The sequence below is a fragment of the Heterodontus francisci genome, chromosome 35, assembly GCF_036365525.1.
Source record: "Heterodontus francisci isolate sHetFra1 chromosome 35, sHetFra1.hap1, whole genome shotgun sequence".
Taxonomy (NCBI): domain Eukaryota; kingdom Metazoa; phylum Chordata; class Chondrichthyes; order Heterodontiformes; family Heterodontidae; genus Heterodontus; species Heterodontus francisci.
This window is the reverse complement of record NC_090405.1, coordinates 47,627,718-47,645,785: the sequence shown is the minus strand read 5'-3', so window position 1 is coordinate 47,645,785 and position 18,068 is coordinate 47,627,718. Positions and strand designations below refer to the sequence as shown.

Here is an 18,068-nt window from a genome sequence, read left to right as displayed (position 1 = left end):
ATTGTAAACCAATCACTGGACTCACATGTAAACCAGAACAGGAAGGAGTGATAGGTTCCCTTCCCCAAGAGACACTCGTGAACCCGTTAGGCATTCACAAACTGACAACGGTCATTTTCTGATGCCTGTCCACAAATGATGAGATTCATTGAATTCAATTATCACAAATAGCCTCCACGCTATCATAACCAAATCAGCTCGCACAGGAGACAAAAGGTTAAACCTCAGTAGCATTTTACATTGAGTTGGACTTCTGGTGCCAGAAGCAGTGCTTTGAACTTACATTGCTGAAAACACTTAACTTTTTTATACATGTTGCAAAAACACATGCATGTAGTCGGTCGGATCACACACAATTAAACAGCACAGAATTTGAGGCCTTACTTCTTATTCAGTCTGTCTCGGTTTCGGAACTCTGTTCCGACATGTTCCACAGCAGATTCCTGGATGTTCCTTTCAGAATGGGGAGAACAAGAACATTATTTATGAGGCTAAAGGGAGTCTGTTTCATTCACAAATGAAATGCCAGGTACCATTATCATCCAGACATGAAGGCAAATGCACAAAGTTCGAGGCTGAGCTCGGAAGACTAGGTGAACCACAAGCTCATTTATGGATTAGTTGGATCAATTGTCTGAGTTTAGAGAAAAGCTCTCCTAACATAATGCTCCTGATGCTTCTGCTCATTAAACATAATCACCGAAAAAGAAAAATTGGGCACAATAACTATAACTGATCTCCATGCCCAACTCAGATTGCATAAGACAATACACCAGGATTGCAGCTTAATATTTACCTGAATGTACATTATATAACCCAGAGAATATAAAATGGAATCCTGCCATGTGCAAAGGAAATCTGACCTGAATCAAAATGTTGGATTGACAATACTAGTCAGCAATAAGGATATGAGGTGGAGGGAAAAGCCATGTCTATTTATATGTATTTTTTTTTATTTATTCATTTGGGGGATGTGGGTATCGCCAGCTAGGCCAGCATTTATTGCTCATCCCTAATTGCCCTTGAGAAGGCGGTGGTGAGCTGCCTTCTTGAACTGCTGCAGTCCTTGGGATGTAGGAACACCCACAGTGCTGTTAGGAAGGGAGTTCCAGGATTTTGACCCAGCGACAGTGAAGGAACGGCGTTATAGTTCCAAGTCAGGATGGTGTGTGGCTTGGAAGGGAACTTGGAGGTGGTTGTGTTCCCATGCATCTGCTGCCCTTGTCCTTCTAGATGGTAGAGGTCACGGATTTGGAAGGTGCTGTCGAAGAAGCCTTGGTGAGTTGCTGCAGTGTATCTTGCAGATGCTGCACACTGCTGCCACTGTGCACTGGTGGTGGATGGGATGCCAATCAAGCGGACTAATGCTGGGACTGGGTAATGGACATCTTTCCACTTCTGGCATTCAGTCTCAGACTGATACAATGTAAAGTCAATATTCTGGAATTCCTGACCTAATCCCATTGATAGATCTTAGTTTAGGTAAAGATATTGAGTTACAGAGCCAAGGTGGGTAGATGGAGTTAAGATACAGATCAGCTGTGATCTAACTAAATAGAGGAACAGGCTATTGGGGCTGAATGGCTGACTCCTATTCTTATGTTCCATTGTGGGAGCACCATCAACACACAGACTGCAGCAGTTCAAGGAGCTCACCACAATCTTCTCCAGGGCAATTAGGGATGGGCAATAAATGCTGGCCTAGCCAGCGACGCCCATATTCCCTGAACAAATAAAAAAAAGTCCTCATAAAGATCTCAAAAATGTTACCCCTTCCAGTAATCTATTATTTGGTGCTTGAGGGATGAATTTTCCAATGTGTTTTTCCCCAATGGGCCCTGGGATTCTTTTCTCTGTTTTTTGCCTCTCCCAGAAGGTTACAAGGCTGTTGGGAATGAAGTGACAGTACTGTAAACTTGAAGTATTTACTCACTTGTATGGGTTTGCTTTGAGGAAAGAGATTCTGTGGTACTTGTTCGATTTTTCTCGGATATCCATACCTGAAAGAGCAGAAGACAACATCAGATAGGACTTTGGGTATAAGGAGCCAGTTACAAGTAAAGTAGGCAACTACAAGGAGACGGGAATATTGCTTCAAATTAATTAGTGATGTAAGGACATGGGTTACAAATTAGAAGAGGATAATTTTGGATTGATATCAGGCAGTTCCTCGTCACACTATGAGTGACCAACATGTAGTCAGAAATATAAAGATAGTCACTAATAAATCCCATGGGGGATATCGAAGAAACTCCCTTAAACTAGAGAGTGGTCAGAATGTGAAACTTTCTCTCTTGGGGTTGAGGTCAATTGCATTTAAGCAGAGGCTACTTAAGTAATGAAAGAGAAAAGAATAGAAGGATATGATGATAATGTCAGATGAAAAGGGGTGGGAGTAGGTTGGTGTGGAGCATAGATGCTAACATAGACCAGTTGGGCTGAATGGCCTGTTTCTGTGCTATCCAACTCTATGTAATTCTCTGTAGCAAGCAAACGTATCCTTTCATTTCTTTTGGTAGTCCGCGGCTGATCGTTTAAGTGAACGGGCCCCTTTTAAATTATTTTGTGTGGCCATGCACATGCAGTAACTTAAAGGGGCCAATATGCATGGCCTGCGCAGGAATCTCTGGGTGACCATGCAGCTTAGAGGGAACATTGGCAACAAGGTCAGTATTTTTGTCCTTCATTATCTAAGGTCATACAACAGCAACTTGCATTTATATAGCACCTTTAACATAGTAAAATGTCCCAAGGCTCTTCACTGGAGTGTATTGGACAAAATTTGACACAGAGCCACAAAAGGAGCTATTAGGACAGGTGGCTGAAAGTTTAGTCAAAGAGGTGGGTTTTAAGGAGCATCTTAAAGGAAGAGAGGGGGTAGAGGCAGAGAGGTGTAGAGAAGCAATTCCAAAGCTTAGGGCTTAAGCAGCCGAAGGCACGGCCGCCAATGAAGGGGCGAAGGAAATCGGGGATGCTCAAGAATGATAACTTTTACTGGTCTTGTCTTGCTGCCTCACATACCAACTGTGACTGAGAAGGGAGGTGATTTGTTCCAGAGTCTGCACCAGAACAGTTGAGCTAGGAAACATTCATCCATCTACGGCAAGGCATGAAGCATATGCACCGTCACCATCCCGTGCAGCAAGACTGAGATCAAGAACTCATAAGCTATCTGAGCTGGCTGGTTAGATTGCTTATTTATCTGCTTCTTCTTTCAAACAGGGGTACTGACCTTTCACATTGAGCTGAGCAAACTGCAACTCATCGCCATGATCCCGGAACAAGTAATGAAAATCCTCCCAGGTTAAATCTTCTTTGTCCTGGAAACCTGCTTCCTTGAAAAGTGACTCCATGACCTCCTCCGCTTGCGTTTTTGATAAGCAGTTATTTGAGATCTCAATGAAGGACCTACAGGAACAAAGTGCCAATGATACCTGTGTCCACTAGAGTAAAATCAAGATGCCCGTTAGCAGAAATAAAATGTTAAGGTTAAAATATTCTGGGATAATTTTGCAGCAGAAAATACTTGTTAACTGTATATCTTCTTCTTTGGCCTCCTTGTCTCGAGAGACAATGGGTAAGCGCCTGGAGGTGGTCAGTGGTTTGTGGAGCAGCGCCTGGAGTGGCTATAAAGGCCAATTCTAGAGTGACAGGCTCTTCCACAGGTGCTGCAGAAAAAATTGGTTGTCGGGGCTGTTACACAGTTGGCTCTTCCCTTGCGCTTCTGTCTTTTTTCCTGCCAACTGCTAAGTCTCTTCGACTGTATATCACTTGGGGGTTAATTGTATTCAGGTGGTGGGCATTAATTGAGGACACACATGCTCATATATATAGCAGACTGAAACTGTGTTGGTTGGAGATGTACAATACACAATGTGTGTCTCTGCAACTATAAGTTTGGAATTTTACATCTAGGTTCTATCCTTCACTCATGGATATCTGCGTTCTAGCAATACTTTTTTTTTTAAAAGGGAAGAATTATATTACCATTGCGCGATTGTTTTCTGCAATATATGTGGTCCGTGAGGGAATATTTTGGTAAAAACCATCCTGCAAATATAGTGCTAGCTGAAGGTTGAAATAAAAAGTCCAATTCATGTTCCTCACCACGAGATGCACCATTTCAGGAATTTCTGAACTTTATTGATGTTGCTCATTTGAACTTTCCTCTCTCATTCCTCACATGTTCCTAATAAATGCAGGTTACCTCCGTCCTCATTTTGTTGTGATCAAGTTGCATTATATTATCTTCTAACCCAACTTTTCCTGAATCTCGGAACCATAGTACTCTTTGCTCCCTGACTATTTCATAGGAACATAGGAAGATAGGAACAGGAGTAGGCCATTCAGCCCTTCGAGCCTGTCCCACCATTCAATGAGATCATGGCTGATCCGCGGCCTAACTCCATATACCTGCCTTTGGCCCATATCCCTTAATATCTTTGCTTAACAAAAATCTATCTATTTCAGATTTAAAATTAACAACTGTTCTAGCTTCAACTGCTGTTTGTGGGAGAGAGTTCCAAACCTCTATCACCCTTTGCATGAAGAAGTGCTTCCTAACATCTCTCCTGAACGGTCTGGTCCTAATTTTTAGACGATGCTCCCTAGTTTTAGAATCTTCAACCAGTGGAAATAGTTTATCTTTATCTAGCCTGTCTTTTCCTATTAATATCTTTATCTTTCTACAACCCAAAGGCTTTTAAAAGTCAAACTTGGTATCACCCAACATTACCCTATTTTGCATCTGCACTTTTTCCAACTTTAGGGTGTCCTGATCATTTGGCCTTCAGCATTTATCAGAGGAAGATTTTTTTTGATGCTGGAATTCATATCCATGCGTGAATGAGAAGCGTTTAAAAAGGGAAAAAGTTGCAAGTGTCGGCCCTCATGAACTTTAGCCCCACAATAGGTTTCACAATAGGAAAATAAAATCCCAAAGTAGTGCAACTAAATATAGAAGGAACATAACTAGAACATTAACTGAAAAGGAGGTTGAATGTTCCATTGGCTGACATTGAAGGGCAACACTTGTAAGCCTCCCTTTTCTTGTGGCTTAAAAATAATATTCATTTTTATAACATTGTTTGGGTAGGTTTCAGAACAATCCACTTCACCAAACTAAGATGATTGTCAGATTGTCTGAAAAATGCCCATTTACCTTAACAATATAGAGAATTCCTCTTTCGACAGAAATCCGTTTCCATCCACATCGTACATCTGGAACATGAGCTTGGATTTCTCTTCAGGAGACCCTTCAAACAACATGTGTAAAATAATTTTAGTTATTTATTTTTATGAAAGATTAGTAAAGAAACAACACAACAACTTGGTTTTATCGAGCGCTCATAATGCATAAAATGTCACAGGAGTGTTATCAAAGAAAATTTGACACGGAGAAGAAAGGGGTTGTTTGGTCACAATCCAAATAGTCTAAATCACAGAACTTAGATATTCACAAGCTAATCTTTAGTTAAGCGAAGTAAAGGGGATTGTGTTAGGTACCAATTTCCTGCTGGAGATGGGAGTAGGTTGTATTTTAACAGCTCGGAGTAATTTTATGAGGCTGTAACATGGGGATACTTAAACCTTCTCTTCCATTAGAGCTGAATTTCCAATCTCTTCTCTTTATACTCAATTTTTTTTCAGCCAACCTAGTCATGTATTGGTAACCCCGTGATAGGACACAAGAACATAAGAGAGCTTGGAACAAGAACAGGCCACTTAGTCCATCAAGTCCACATCTTACACAGTTCTCAATCATGGACTCTCCCCAATCCAACATCTCAGTACTCCCTTCCTAACTTCATACGAATCAAACTGATTAATAACTAGAACCCTCAATCCACTTTATCAACAGGTATTGATCTAGCTCTTTTTTAAAGCTATCAACTAAGCCTGAATGAATTACTTTATCTGGTAGCCTGTTCAACATTTGATGCAATGTATAGTGTGCTAAAACAGCAATTATGCAACAATCCATGCAAATTAATTTTGGAAAAGTAATTTTAGAACATAACGTAATACACATTGATTAGGAAGCAACGGTTTGTTAAAGCATGTTTGTCAATTTCATTGTGGCAAATCTCCAAATTAACAAAGTAAGATTTCCCTTTTACCTTTCATAAATATGATTAAAATATCAAGGAACTCTCGGAAGGACAGGTAACCGTTCCCATCTTTGTCTGCCAGCGAAAACATCTGCTCCACAAACATGGAATCGTCCTTTAACCCCAGCGCATCGGCCAACTCCACACGAGTCAGCTCACAGTTCAGAGACTCCTTTGTCTTCCGTGAGATCTCAGTGTTGAAATCCCCAGCATCTGACCTATCAATCTCCAGAACCTAGGAGTAGATTCAAAAAGACGACTTGCATTCAAATAGCTCCTTTCCTGACCCCAGGACGCCCCAAAATGCTTTACAGACAAAGACGTACTTTTTGAAGTGTAGCCACTGTTGTAATGTAGGAGTCAATTTGCACTCAGCAAGCTCCCACAAACAGCAATTTGATAATGACCAGATAACCAGTTTTTTGCGATGCTGGTTGCGGGATAAATATTGGCATGGACACGGAGAGAACTCCCCTGCTCTTCTTCAAAATAGTGCTGTTGGATCTTTGATGTCCACCTGAGAGGGCAAACAGGGCCTTGGGTTTAACCTCTGAAAGAAGTCACCTCCAACAGTGCAGCACTCCCTCTGTACCGCAACGGGTGCCAGTCTAGATTCTGGGCTCAGGACTCTGGAATTGGACTTAAGAGATGAGGTAGCACAGTTTGATCTCAGGGAGTTTGCACTAAGAAGAGGTGGTGGGTTGGGGGGGGGGAGGTGTTGATGGGTTGAGGTGGGGGGGGGGGAGGTTTGGTGACAGGAGGGTTGTGGTGAGGGGAGGCAGTGGCTGGGATGAATCAGTCAGAGCCTCACTACTGGTCCTGATCCACTGACCCCCCTCCTTTGAAGCTCATGTCTGTGGATATCAAGTGAAGATAAGCTGAACCTCACTTATGATGCCCCTCACAGTCAAATTGCTTATTGATCCTTGCTGTCTAGTTCCACAGTGAAGAATGGATATTTGGGCGTAGGGACGACAAAGCTCCTGCTGAAACATACTGCAGTATGGGTTCTGTCTCCACAACAGCAAAGGGAGAAAAAAGATAAATAAAAAGTAAAATAAAAGGAGTATTTCATATTCTGTGATTTCCTTCACACCTGTGCAAACACCCGCCGGAAAAACGTATCCAAAATCTTGCTCCGTTGCTGTTTAGTAACTGCTTCATTTAAGATTGCTTTCTGACTCATTTCCATCAGACGCAGGCGCATCCCATTGCCCGCGAGGTGACCTCTCAGCTGTTCAATGAGATCATGACGATCCTCTTCTGTATCAAAGAACAATACCTAAAGGAAGGCAAAGTATAAATTATACAGCTATGATAATATTACTTTGCTGGATGTTGACTATCTTGTATCATTCGCCTGTAGTGAGATGGATTTTCGTAAATGCATGAGACATTGGGCGTGTGCCTCCCTAATTATAGTGGAGTGGGGGGGGGGGGGACGGAAGAGATGTGTTTAGTCATAAGCTCCAGCCATTGTAAACATGGGGTAGGATTTTATGTATTGAATATAAAAGCAAGGAAGCAATATTATGCTTGCCCTACACACTGGTTAGGCAATATTTGTGGAGTATTGTATGCAGTTCTGGGTATCTGTTTTAGGTGCAAGAGAGCCATTGAAAGAACGCAGTGAAGATTTTTGAGCATGATATCAAGAATGAGAGGCTGCGGTTACGAAGAAAGCGTCGAAAAGTTGTCTTTGTGTCCTCCACTGGAACAGGTTATTTAATAGAGGCTTTCAAAATTCTGCAAAGTTTTGAGTAAATAGTGGAAGACTGTTTGCACTAGTTGAATTACATAGAATTTGCAGCACAGAGACGGGCCATTTGGCCCAATAAGGCTCTGTGGAATATAATTGACAGTCAGTAACAAGGGATCATAGACTTAGGATCACTGGAAGAATCAAATCCTACACAGTATGTCGTTAGAAGATGGAGTTCTTCACCATGGGTAATACATCATCATTTAAAAAGGAACTCGGTAAGAACAACAACAACTCATATTTATATAGCGCCTTTAACATAGTAAAACATCCCAAGGTGCTTCACAGGAGAATTATAGAACAACATTTGACTCCGAGCCACATAAGGAAATATTAGGGCAGGTGACCAAAAGCTTGTCAAAGAAGTAGGTTTTAAGGAGTGACTTAAAGAAGCAAAGAAAGTTCAAGAGGTTAAACAGTTTAAGGAGGGAATTCCAGAACTTAGGACTTTGACAGCTGAAGGCACAGTCGCCAATGGTGGAGCGATTAAAATTGGGGATGCTGAAGAGGCCACAATTGGAGGAGGAGCGCAGGTATCTGGGAGGGTTGTGGGGCTGGACGAGATTACAGAGATAGGGAGGGATGAGGGATGAGAGATTTGATAATAAAGGATGAGAATTTTAAAATTGAGCTGTTGCCAGACAAGGAACCAATGTACGTCAGTGAGCACAGGGTGAATGGGATTTGGTGCGAGTTAGGATCTGGACAGCAATGTTTCGGATGATGTCAAACTAAGAATTTGAACAGGAAGAATATAAAAGGATCTGGAGAAAGGGAAGGAAAGCAGGATTCAAACAGACAGCTCCAGCTGAGGAGCTAGCACTGGCAATGGGCCAAATGGCCTCCTGGTGTGCTGTAAATTTTATAAAGACAATTCACTGTAGAAGTTACTTGCTGAAGACAACCGAAGACACTGAAAACAAACTGAAAACATCTCCAGTAACAAAACATGGAAAAGAAAAGGGTGATCTAATAGAGGTCCTTAAATTATGAAGGGGTTTGATAGGCTAGATGTAGAGAAGATGTTTCCACTTGTATGGAGTCCAAAATAAATATAAGATGGTCAGCAATAAATCCAATAAACAATTCAGGAGAAACTTCTTTACCTAGAGAGTGGTTAAAATGTGGAACTCACTACCCACAAGGGGTAGTTCAGATGAATAGCATAGAACTTTAAGGAGAAGTTAGGTAACATGAGGGAGAAAGGAGTAGAAGGATATGCTGGTAGGGTTGGATGAAGTAGGGTGGGAAGAGGCTCCTGTGGAGTGTGAACACTGGGTAAAGGCCAGTTGGGCTGAAAGCGCCTACAGCACATAAACAAGCCAATGTAAAGAAATTTTGGACAATACATGTTGAATTGCAGCAACTCCAAAGCATGGAGTGGCAGTGCATCTACTTACCAGGTCATACTCCTTGGGAACCTTAAGCAGCAGGACCCGCGGATCATTGTTTGACTTGACAACGTCCATGTCCTTAGTAAGATTAATGATGCGGATAGGGGACCGTTTGCTATCCAGAACTTTGATACATGTTTTGGCATCGAGGTAAAGATCCACTGGTCGGAACGGCTCATTAGGTCCTTGCCATTCAGATACTGAGGATAGAAATGAAAGATAGGATAAGCTGGCAGTGCCTGCGTGCGACTTCAGTTTGGAACTCAACTTTAAGAAAGTGGTGTTTGAAACACGATATCACATCTGAAGGGTTAGTGGAGCACCCTTACCTCCATTTTATTATGGGAGGTGACACTGCCTACTTGATTATAAAATCAGTTTGTTTCGTGCTCAATGTGGATATAAATGGAACAGAATAAAAGCCACAAAACCTATGCAGAATAAGAGAAAAGAGCATCATCCTGTCGAGGCCATCTTAGATTACAGCATAAGAAATAGGAGCAGGACTAGGCCATTTGGCCCCTCAAGACTGCTATGCCATTCAATAAGATCATGGCTGATCATTTACCTCAACTCCACCTTCCTGCACAATCTCCACATCCCTTAATTGCCTTAGTGTAGTGTTTTGAGAATTGCATTGTGCATATTGTACACTCAAGGCTACCATGCACAGGAGCCAGCAGAGGGAGCCGAAAGTGAAAGTAAAACAGAATGAAGACGACTCCATTACGTTCAACATCACGCTGTCTTAGCCTTTACCTCATATTTCTTACTAAACTCGGCTAAACCTCACTCCAGTCCTGAGAACATCACACCTAGTACCCAAAAATCTATCCATTTCTGTCTTGAATATATTCAACAATTGAGCATCCACAGCCTCTGGGGTAGAGAATTCCTAAGTTCCACAGCCCTTTGAGTGAAGGAATTTCAACTCATCTCAGTCTAAATGGTTCACCTCTTATTCTGAGAATGTGACCCCCTAGTTCTAGATTTCCCCAGCCAGGGGAAACATTTTCTCAGCATCTACCCTGTCAAACCCCTAAAGAATTTTATATGTTTCAATGAGATGATCTCTCATTCTTCTAAACTGCAGGGAATATTGGCCTAGTCGACTCAATTTCTCCGCATAAGACAATCCCGTCATCCTAGGAACCAGTCTAATGAACCTTCATTGAACTCTCTCTAGGCAAGTTGAAAATGTCCTTCCTTAGGTTAGGAGATCAAAACTGCACACAGAACCCAGAGTTAAGAGGTGAAAAGAGAATAGGGTAACTTCACTGCCCCTGTACACCTAGCAGATACTTACTCTTAAAGGTAGCACAGTTTGGACATAGGATTACATCACTTTACATCCCTATTCTCTAACCCATATCCTCTTCAAATACAGCTTCCCATTGCAACCAGTTGTGCCATAAGCTCTGAAAACAATGAAGCTTAGTTCCAATACCTCAGTCGGCACAATGCGGAATAACACACATATTGTTCAACACTCCCCAATTTCCTGATTCTCTAATTGAGCCTAAAGACCAATTACCTTACTATACTTACTGCCAACTTGATTAGCTCCCGTATCTCCTTTTTCAAAGGTTTGTGCTGGATGTGTAATGAAATGGGTAATGTCATAATAGGCACAATAGACCAAATGGAATTTTTGCAATTATTTCAATGGGCTCTTTATGTTATTTTCCTGTCAGAGATTTAAAAGTTGTTGCAGTCTGCTATTCATGAACAGCTCTACTTCCAAATGTGCTCAGAGAGGTCATAGGACTGGTTAAACCGCAATTGATTTTGTGTAACTTTAATTTGACAAGCAGATCATGAGAGTAAAAGGATACACCTCCCTTATTCTAAGCATTTAGAAATCAAAGCAGATTTTGTGTTCCACAATAAAAACATAAGTATAAGCCTCGTATTACCTTTAATTCCTGCTCCAAGTTCAGTCTTCCTTATTACAGACTCTCGCCTATTCCTTCTTTGTAGTTTCTTAAATTGTGTTTTACGGTAAAGAGCTACAGCGTATGCAGGAATCAGGCAAACTGTGGAAAAAAAGATCATTATCTTCACAAATCAATCAGTCAATTCTTCTTTAGTAAGTGAACAGTCTGACCCAGAATCCTTTTTGACTGAGCAGGAATTCAGAGTGAAGGATTGTTACATACGAGCATACGAATTAGGAGCAGGAGTAGGCCACTCGGCCCCTTGAACCTGCTCCACCATTCAATTAGTTCATGGCTGAACTGATTACTCCACATTTCCACCTACTCCAGATAACCTTCCACCCCCTTGATTATCAAGAATCTATCTACCTCTGCCTTAAAAATATTCAAAGACTCTGCTTCCATCGCCTTTTGAGGAAGAGAATTCCAAAGACTCACGACCTTCTGAGAGGGAGAATTTCTCCTCATCTCTGTCTTAAATGGGCGACCCCTTATTTTTAGACAGCAACCCCTAGTTCCAGATTCTCCCTCAAGGGGAAACATGCCTCCAATACATTTACATCCTTCCTTAAATAGGGAGACCAGTACTGTACACAGTATTCCAGATGTGGTCTCACCAATGCCCTGTATAGCTGAAGCATAACCTCCCTACTTCTGTATTCAATTCCCTTCACGATAAACAATAACATTCTATTAGCTTCCCTAATTACATGCTGTACCTGCATAGTAACCTTTTGCGATTCATGCACTAGGACACCCAGATCCCTTTGTAACGCAGAGCTCTGCAATCTCTCACCATTTAGATAATATGCTTGTTTTTTATTCTTCCTGCCAAAGTGGACAATTTCACATTTTCCCACATTATACTCCATTTGCCAGGTCTTAGCCCACTCACTTAAACTATCGATATCCCTTTGTAATTTCCTTATGTCCTCTTCACAAGTTACTTTCCTACCTATCTTTGTGTCATCCGCAAATTTAGCAACCATGCCTTCGGTCCCTTCATCTAAGTCATTGATATAAATAGTAATAAGTTCAGACCCCAGCACAGATCCCTGTGGCACACCACTCGTTACATCTTTTGTTGTTAAATATGTCAAGTCATTTACTAAGAAAAGACAGAGAGATCTTGCATTTATATAGCGCCTGTCATAGCCTCTAAGCATATTGCACTGTTGAACTACAAGAAAGCCCCCAACGAGTTAACATCCGTAGCACTTAAAGTAGCCAGAAGCGCTGCACAAAGAACAGCCAGGCGCTGTACAAATGACTACAGGCAACATTTATGCAGTTGTATTCAGTTGGCCTCTGACACCAGAAACATCAGAGGAATGTATGACGGCATTAAGAGAGCTTTTGGGCCAATCATCAAGAACATTGCCACCGCACCCACCCACCCCCCCCCCCCCCACCAAGTCTAAATCAGGGGACACAATCACTGACTAACGCAAGCAAATGGACCACTGGGTGGAGCACTACCTAGAACTGTACTCCTGGGAAAATGTCACTGAAACGGCCCTCAATGCAACCCAGTCTCTGCCAGTCATGGATGAGCTGGATGAACAACCAACAAAATCGGAACTCAGTGATGCCATTGATTCTCTAGCCAGCGGAAAAGCCCCTGGGAAGGATGGCATTACCCCTGAAATAATCAAGAGTGCCAAGCCTGCTATACTCTCAGCACTCCATGAACTGCTTTGCCTGTGCTGGGATGAGGGAGCAGTACCACAGGACATGCATAATGCCAATATCATCACCCTCTATAAGAACAAGGGTGACCGCAGTGACTGCAACAACTACCGTGGAATCTCCCTGCTCAGCATAGTGGGGAAAGTCTTCACTCGAGTTGTTTTAAACAGACTCCAGAAGCTGGCTGAGCATGTCTACCCTGAGGCACAGTGCGGCTTTCGAGCAAAGAGATCCACCATTGACATGCTGTTCTCCCTTCGCCAGCTACAGGAGAAATGCCGCGAACAACAGATGCCCCTCTACATTTTTTTCATAGATCTCACCAAAGCCTTTGACCTCGTCAGCAGATGTGGTCTCTTCAGACTACTAGCAAAGATCGGATGTCCACCAAAGCTACTAAGTATCATCACCTCATTCCATGACAATATGAAAGGCACAATTCAGCATAGCGGTGCCTCATCAGACCCCTTTCCTATTCTGAGTGGCGTGAAACGGGGCTGTGTTCCCGCACCTACACTGTTTGGGATCTTCTTCTCCCTACTGCTCTCACATGCGTTCAAGCCTTCAGAAGATGGAATTTTCCTCCACACAAGATCAGATGGCAGGTTATTCAACCTTGCCCGTTTAAGAGCGAAGACCAAAGTATGGAAGGTTCTCATCAGGGAACTCCTCTTTGCTGACGATGCTGCATTAACATCCCACACAGAAGAGTATCTGCAGGGACGCATCGACAGGATTGCGGCTGCCTGCAACAAATTTGGCCGAACCATCAGCCTCAAGAAAACGAACATCATGGGACAGGATGCCAGAAATGCTCCATCCATCAATATCGGCGACCACGCTCTGCAAGTGGTTCAAGAGTTCACCTACCGAGGCACAACTACCACCAGTAACCTGTCTCTTGATGCAGAAATCAACAAGCGCATGGGAAAGGCGTCCGCTGCTCTGTCCAGACTGGCCAAGAGAGTGTGGGAAAATGGCGAACTGACATGGAACACAAAAGTCCGAGTGTATCAAGCCTGTGTCCTCAGTACCTTGCTCTACGGCAGCGAGGCCTGGACAACGTATGTCAGCCAAGAGCAACGTCTCAATTCATTCCATCTTCGCTGGCTCCGGAGAATCCTTGGCATCAGGTGGCTGGACCGTATCTCCAACGCAGAAGTCCTCGAGGCGGCCAACATCCCCAGGTTATACACCCTACTGAGCCAGCGGCACTTGAGATGGCTTGGCCATGTGAGCCGCATGGAAGATGGCAGGATCCCCAAAGACACATTTTACAGCGAGCTCGTCACTGGCATCAGACCCACCGGCCGTCCATGTCTCCGCTTCAAAGACGTCTGCAAACACGACATGAAGTCCTGTGACATTGATCACAAGTCGTGGGAGTCAGTTGCCAGTGATCGCCAGAGCTGGCGGGCAGCCATAAAGGCGGGGCTAAAGTGTGGCGAGTCGAAGAGACTTAGCAGTTGTCAGGAAAAAAGACAGAAGCGCAAGGGGAGAGCCAACTGTGTAATAGCCTCGACAACCAATTTTATCTGCAGCGCCTGTGGAAGAGTCTGTCACTCTAGAATTGGCCTTTATAGCCACTCCAGGCGCTGCTCCACAACCACTGACCACCTCCAGGTGCTTACCCATTGTCTCTCGAGAAGATAGCGCCTTATGTATCCTGTAGAAATATTGAGCTGAATTTTACCAGCCCCTCGATGCTGTGGGTCGCGGCAGGAGGGCCGGTAAAATTCTGTGGGGAGAAGCCCGCCTTGACCCGTGACGTCGGGAAGGGCCCACTGCATATCACCCCGGCGCGGTCCCCCCACCACAGGTCGGGAGGCCCTTCATCTGCAGATTAAAATGAACATAAATGATATTTAAATTAACTTACCAGCAGGCAGCAGCCATCCCCGCTGAGTTTATGGTTGCCGTTCGTCCTTCGCGTGCCTTCGGAACTCCGTATGGAGTTCCGAGGTGAGAACCTGGTGAGGAGGGTGGGGGGAGGAATTTAATTTTCAGGGCGGGAGGGGTGGGGGAGCAGGGAAATCACATTTTATTGGATGTGGGGATGTTGGGAAGGGGCTGAAGGCCAAAAGTTAGAAAGTTGGGGGGAAAGTTCGGGTATGGAAAAAGGCAAGTGTTGGTCGCATTGGGCATTGAAATGGCCATTGGGAGTGTTGGGGAAGGGCCATCTACATCTTTATTATCTGTTAATTAAAAATTCCAGAATAATGTACCTTTAAAAATTAAAAGTAATTATAAGGGCTTAAAGCTCTTTAAAAATGGCGCCTGCGCGGTGGTGCCAGACGCTGTTGCCGGGGATGCGGGGGCTCAGGGACTGCGTTTTCGAGCGGACTGCACGCCGCATCAGTGTGCGCCGCCGTGAACTCGTAAAATTCAGCCCATTGTCACTACAGCCAGTGAATTCCTTTTGAAGTCAGAGTCATGTACGACACAGAAGGAGGCCATTCGGCCCATCGAGTCCATACTGGCTCTCCATGGAGCTATCCAGTTAGTCCCACTCCCTAGCCCATAAAATCATAGATCATTTATGTGAAGTCACTGTTGCAATGTGGGCAAACATGATAGCTGAGCCATACACAGCAAGATCCCACACAGAGCAGTGGCCAAATAATCTGTCCTAGTAGTGTTGTTTGAGGGAGAAATGCTGACCAATACAAATCCCTGCTCCTTTCTGAATAATCTTTCACAAAGATATCAGCTCCTGGTTTTACACCTCATCCAAAAGATGGGAGTTCCGACAGTGCAACACTTCCTCAGTTAATGATATTGCCTATCCTAATTCTTCCTTCCAAAATGCATCACTTCACACTTATGCAAATGCATTATTGCATTTGGTTGTTCTGCCTCATTATGTAAGAACAGGGTTGCCCAACATATGGCCCACGAGCCAGGATCAGCCCATCAAAGGTTTCCATCCAGCTTTAAACTGTATCCGGGGCCATTCCTTATCCTCACTGAGTGTCCATGACTGGAGATGAGAAATTCCACATAGTCAGACTGGCTTTTAAAAAAGATCGTAAGTCAGTTTCACAGCTGACAGATCCTAACGTTGGGAACAGCAGTTTCTGAACTTCAGACAGATTCGGAGTTTTTTTTAAATCCCGCTGGAAAATCCCGAATCTGTCTGAAGTTCAGAAACTGCTGTTCCTGATGTCAGGATCTGTCAGCTGTGAAACTGACTTGCGATTTAAACAAAACTGACCAGCCATCTGCTGAGCAGTCCCGCTCTCTGCAATTGTCAGAGAAAGAAAGAGAGAGAAAGAGGGACAGGGAGAAAGGGGGGCAGAGAGAGAGAGAGGGGACAGAGAGAGATGGGGGGACAGAGAGTGAGAGGGGGACAGAGAGAGAGAGGGTGCGACAGAGAGAGACTGAACATGATCACTCCTGGCAGGATGACATCTATCCAGAATATTTTGCATTGCTACAAGAAGTGTGCGGGCAAACATTGACTACTTGAGTAAGCAAAAAAATGCCAGGTATCTCACTAAATCAGTGTCCAACATAGTGACCAGAAAGTAAGTCAATAAATTAGTCTTCTCATTTAAATATTCTTCACAAAAATGGACCTTTGCTGTTGTTTTGATTCATTGTAAGATCCATTTTAATGCCTTTATCTTTTCGAAATTGTCTCACCGGCCCCCCATGTAAGATCAAAATTGTAATGTGGCCCCCACGCAAAAAGGTTGGACAACCCTGTGCAAGAATGTGTACGCAGCAATGATTAAGTAACATTGTCATTGGAAAGCTCTGAAGTGCTAGTTTAACTTTGTGTTTGTCTTTCTGATAACCCGATTCTGCTCAGGTTAAATACCTGAGGGCCTCTCTGTTTACGCTATTCATGACGCTTTGCAAGCCGAGGAGGGTGAGGAGAGCCATGCATCACTGGTGTAATGAGAACAGTGTCTGCAAGTGACATAATGATGCATTTCTACATCATTCATTCACGGTAATGCATTGTCGACTGACAAACAAAATTGCCCACGATGCTTCAGGAAGTGCTTTGATCATCTCTAGGCAAAAGATCAAGATACTTAAATCTCTGAATAGACATCATTTATGAGCATTAAGAATTGACCCACCCAGTATTAAAAGCAAACATCATACCTAATGCAACCTTCTTCCTTTGATGGTTATCACAGAGGCACTTGCTCCACGGATCATCGATTAATGACGATTGTATAAACCAAGCTCTGTTTTTAATTACAATTGATTCTGGGGAGTTCACCAGTTCTCTGAGGATTGCATTCCACAATTTTATCCATTGTTCTACTGTACAAGACCAGAAAACCAATGGCCTTGGCTATTTATTAATAATACCAGGGCTCCCAACCCGGAAGGTTTTAATAGAAAATTACAAAGTGTGGGATTGGAGTTACGTGTAGGCCAGACAGCAGTGGAGCTCCACAACAATCTGATCACTTTTTTGGGGTGCCTGCAAAGATCACCAATTTGCACTGGTTGGATTTGAACCCACAATCTCTGGGTTTCTAGCCCAGCCCCAAATCCTCTACACACCCACAACTGAATTAAATACCAAACTTCCCAACTAAATGTTCTTTAATGGGTTCAGAATTATTTTTATACAGAATTGATGAAGTTAATTAACTTTGAGGTGTTAAAAATCATAAGGGATCTAGACCGGGTAGATAGAGAGAAACTGTTCTCATTGGTGGAAGGGTAAAGAACCAGAGGACACAAATTTAAGGCAATTGGCAAAAAAAAAAACAAAGGCAGCTTGAAGAAAACTTTTTCTATGCAGTGCATGGTTAGGATCTGGAACAAACTACCTGAGAGCGTGGTGGAGACAAATTCAATCATGGCTTCCAAAAGGGAATTGGAGAATTACCTGAAGGGATGTTTAATAATTATATTAAAAAATCTGGAATTAAAAAAAAAAGCTAATCTCTGTAATAGTGTCATGAAACTATCATCGATTGTTGTAAAAACCCATCTGGTTCACTAATGTCCTTTAGGGAAGGAAATCCGCTGTCATTACCTGGTCTGGCCTACATGTGACTGCAGACCCATAGCAATTTGGTTGACTGTTAACTGCCCTCTGAAATGGCCTAGCAAGCCACTCAGTTGTCGAGGGCAACTAGGGATGGGCAACAAATGCTGGCCTTGCCAGCGATGCCCACATCGCATGAAAGAATAAAAAAAAAGA

General features: G+C 43.2%; 1 protein-coding gene across 2 annotated transcripts in view; it reads right to left on the bottom strand.

Moving 5' to 3' along the window:
- duox (dual oxidase) overlaps window positions 1-18,068 on the bottom strand; it is a 66,003-nt gene that overhangs the window by 25,146 nt on the left and 22,789 nt on the right. For both annotated transcript variants that reach the window (XM_068015474.1, XM_068015475.1), the window contains exons 16-23: window positions 11,183-11,302; window positions 9,273-9,466; window positions 7,207-7,392; window positions 6,120-6,345; window positions 5,162-5,255; window positions 3,233-3,408; window positions 1,934-2,000; window positions 385-453 (exon numbers count right to left, since the gene is read on the bottom strand). In XM_068015474.1, the coding sequence (XP_067871575.1) occupies window positions 385-453; window positions 1,934-2,000; window positions 3,233-3,408; window positions 5,162-5,255; window positions 6,120-6,345; window positions 7,207-7,392; window positions 9,273-9,466; window positions 11,183-11,302 (1,132 nt within the window). The remainder of the gene's footprint in view (window positions 1-384; window positions 454-1,933; window positions 2,001-3,232; window positions 3,409-5,161; window positions 5,256-6,119; window positions 6,346-7,206; window positions 7,393-9,272; window positions 9,467-11,182; window positions 11,303-18,068) is intronic.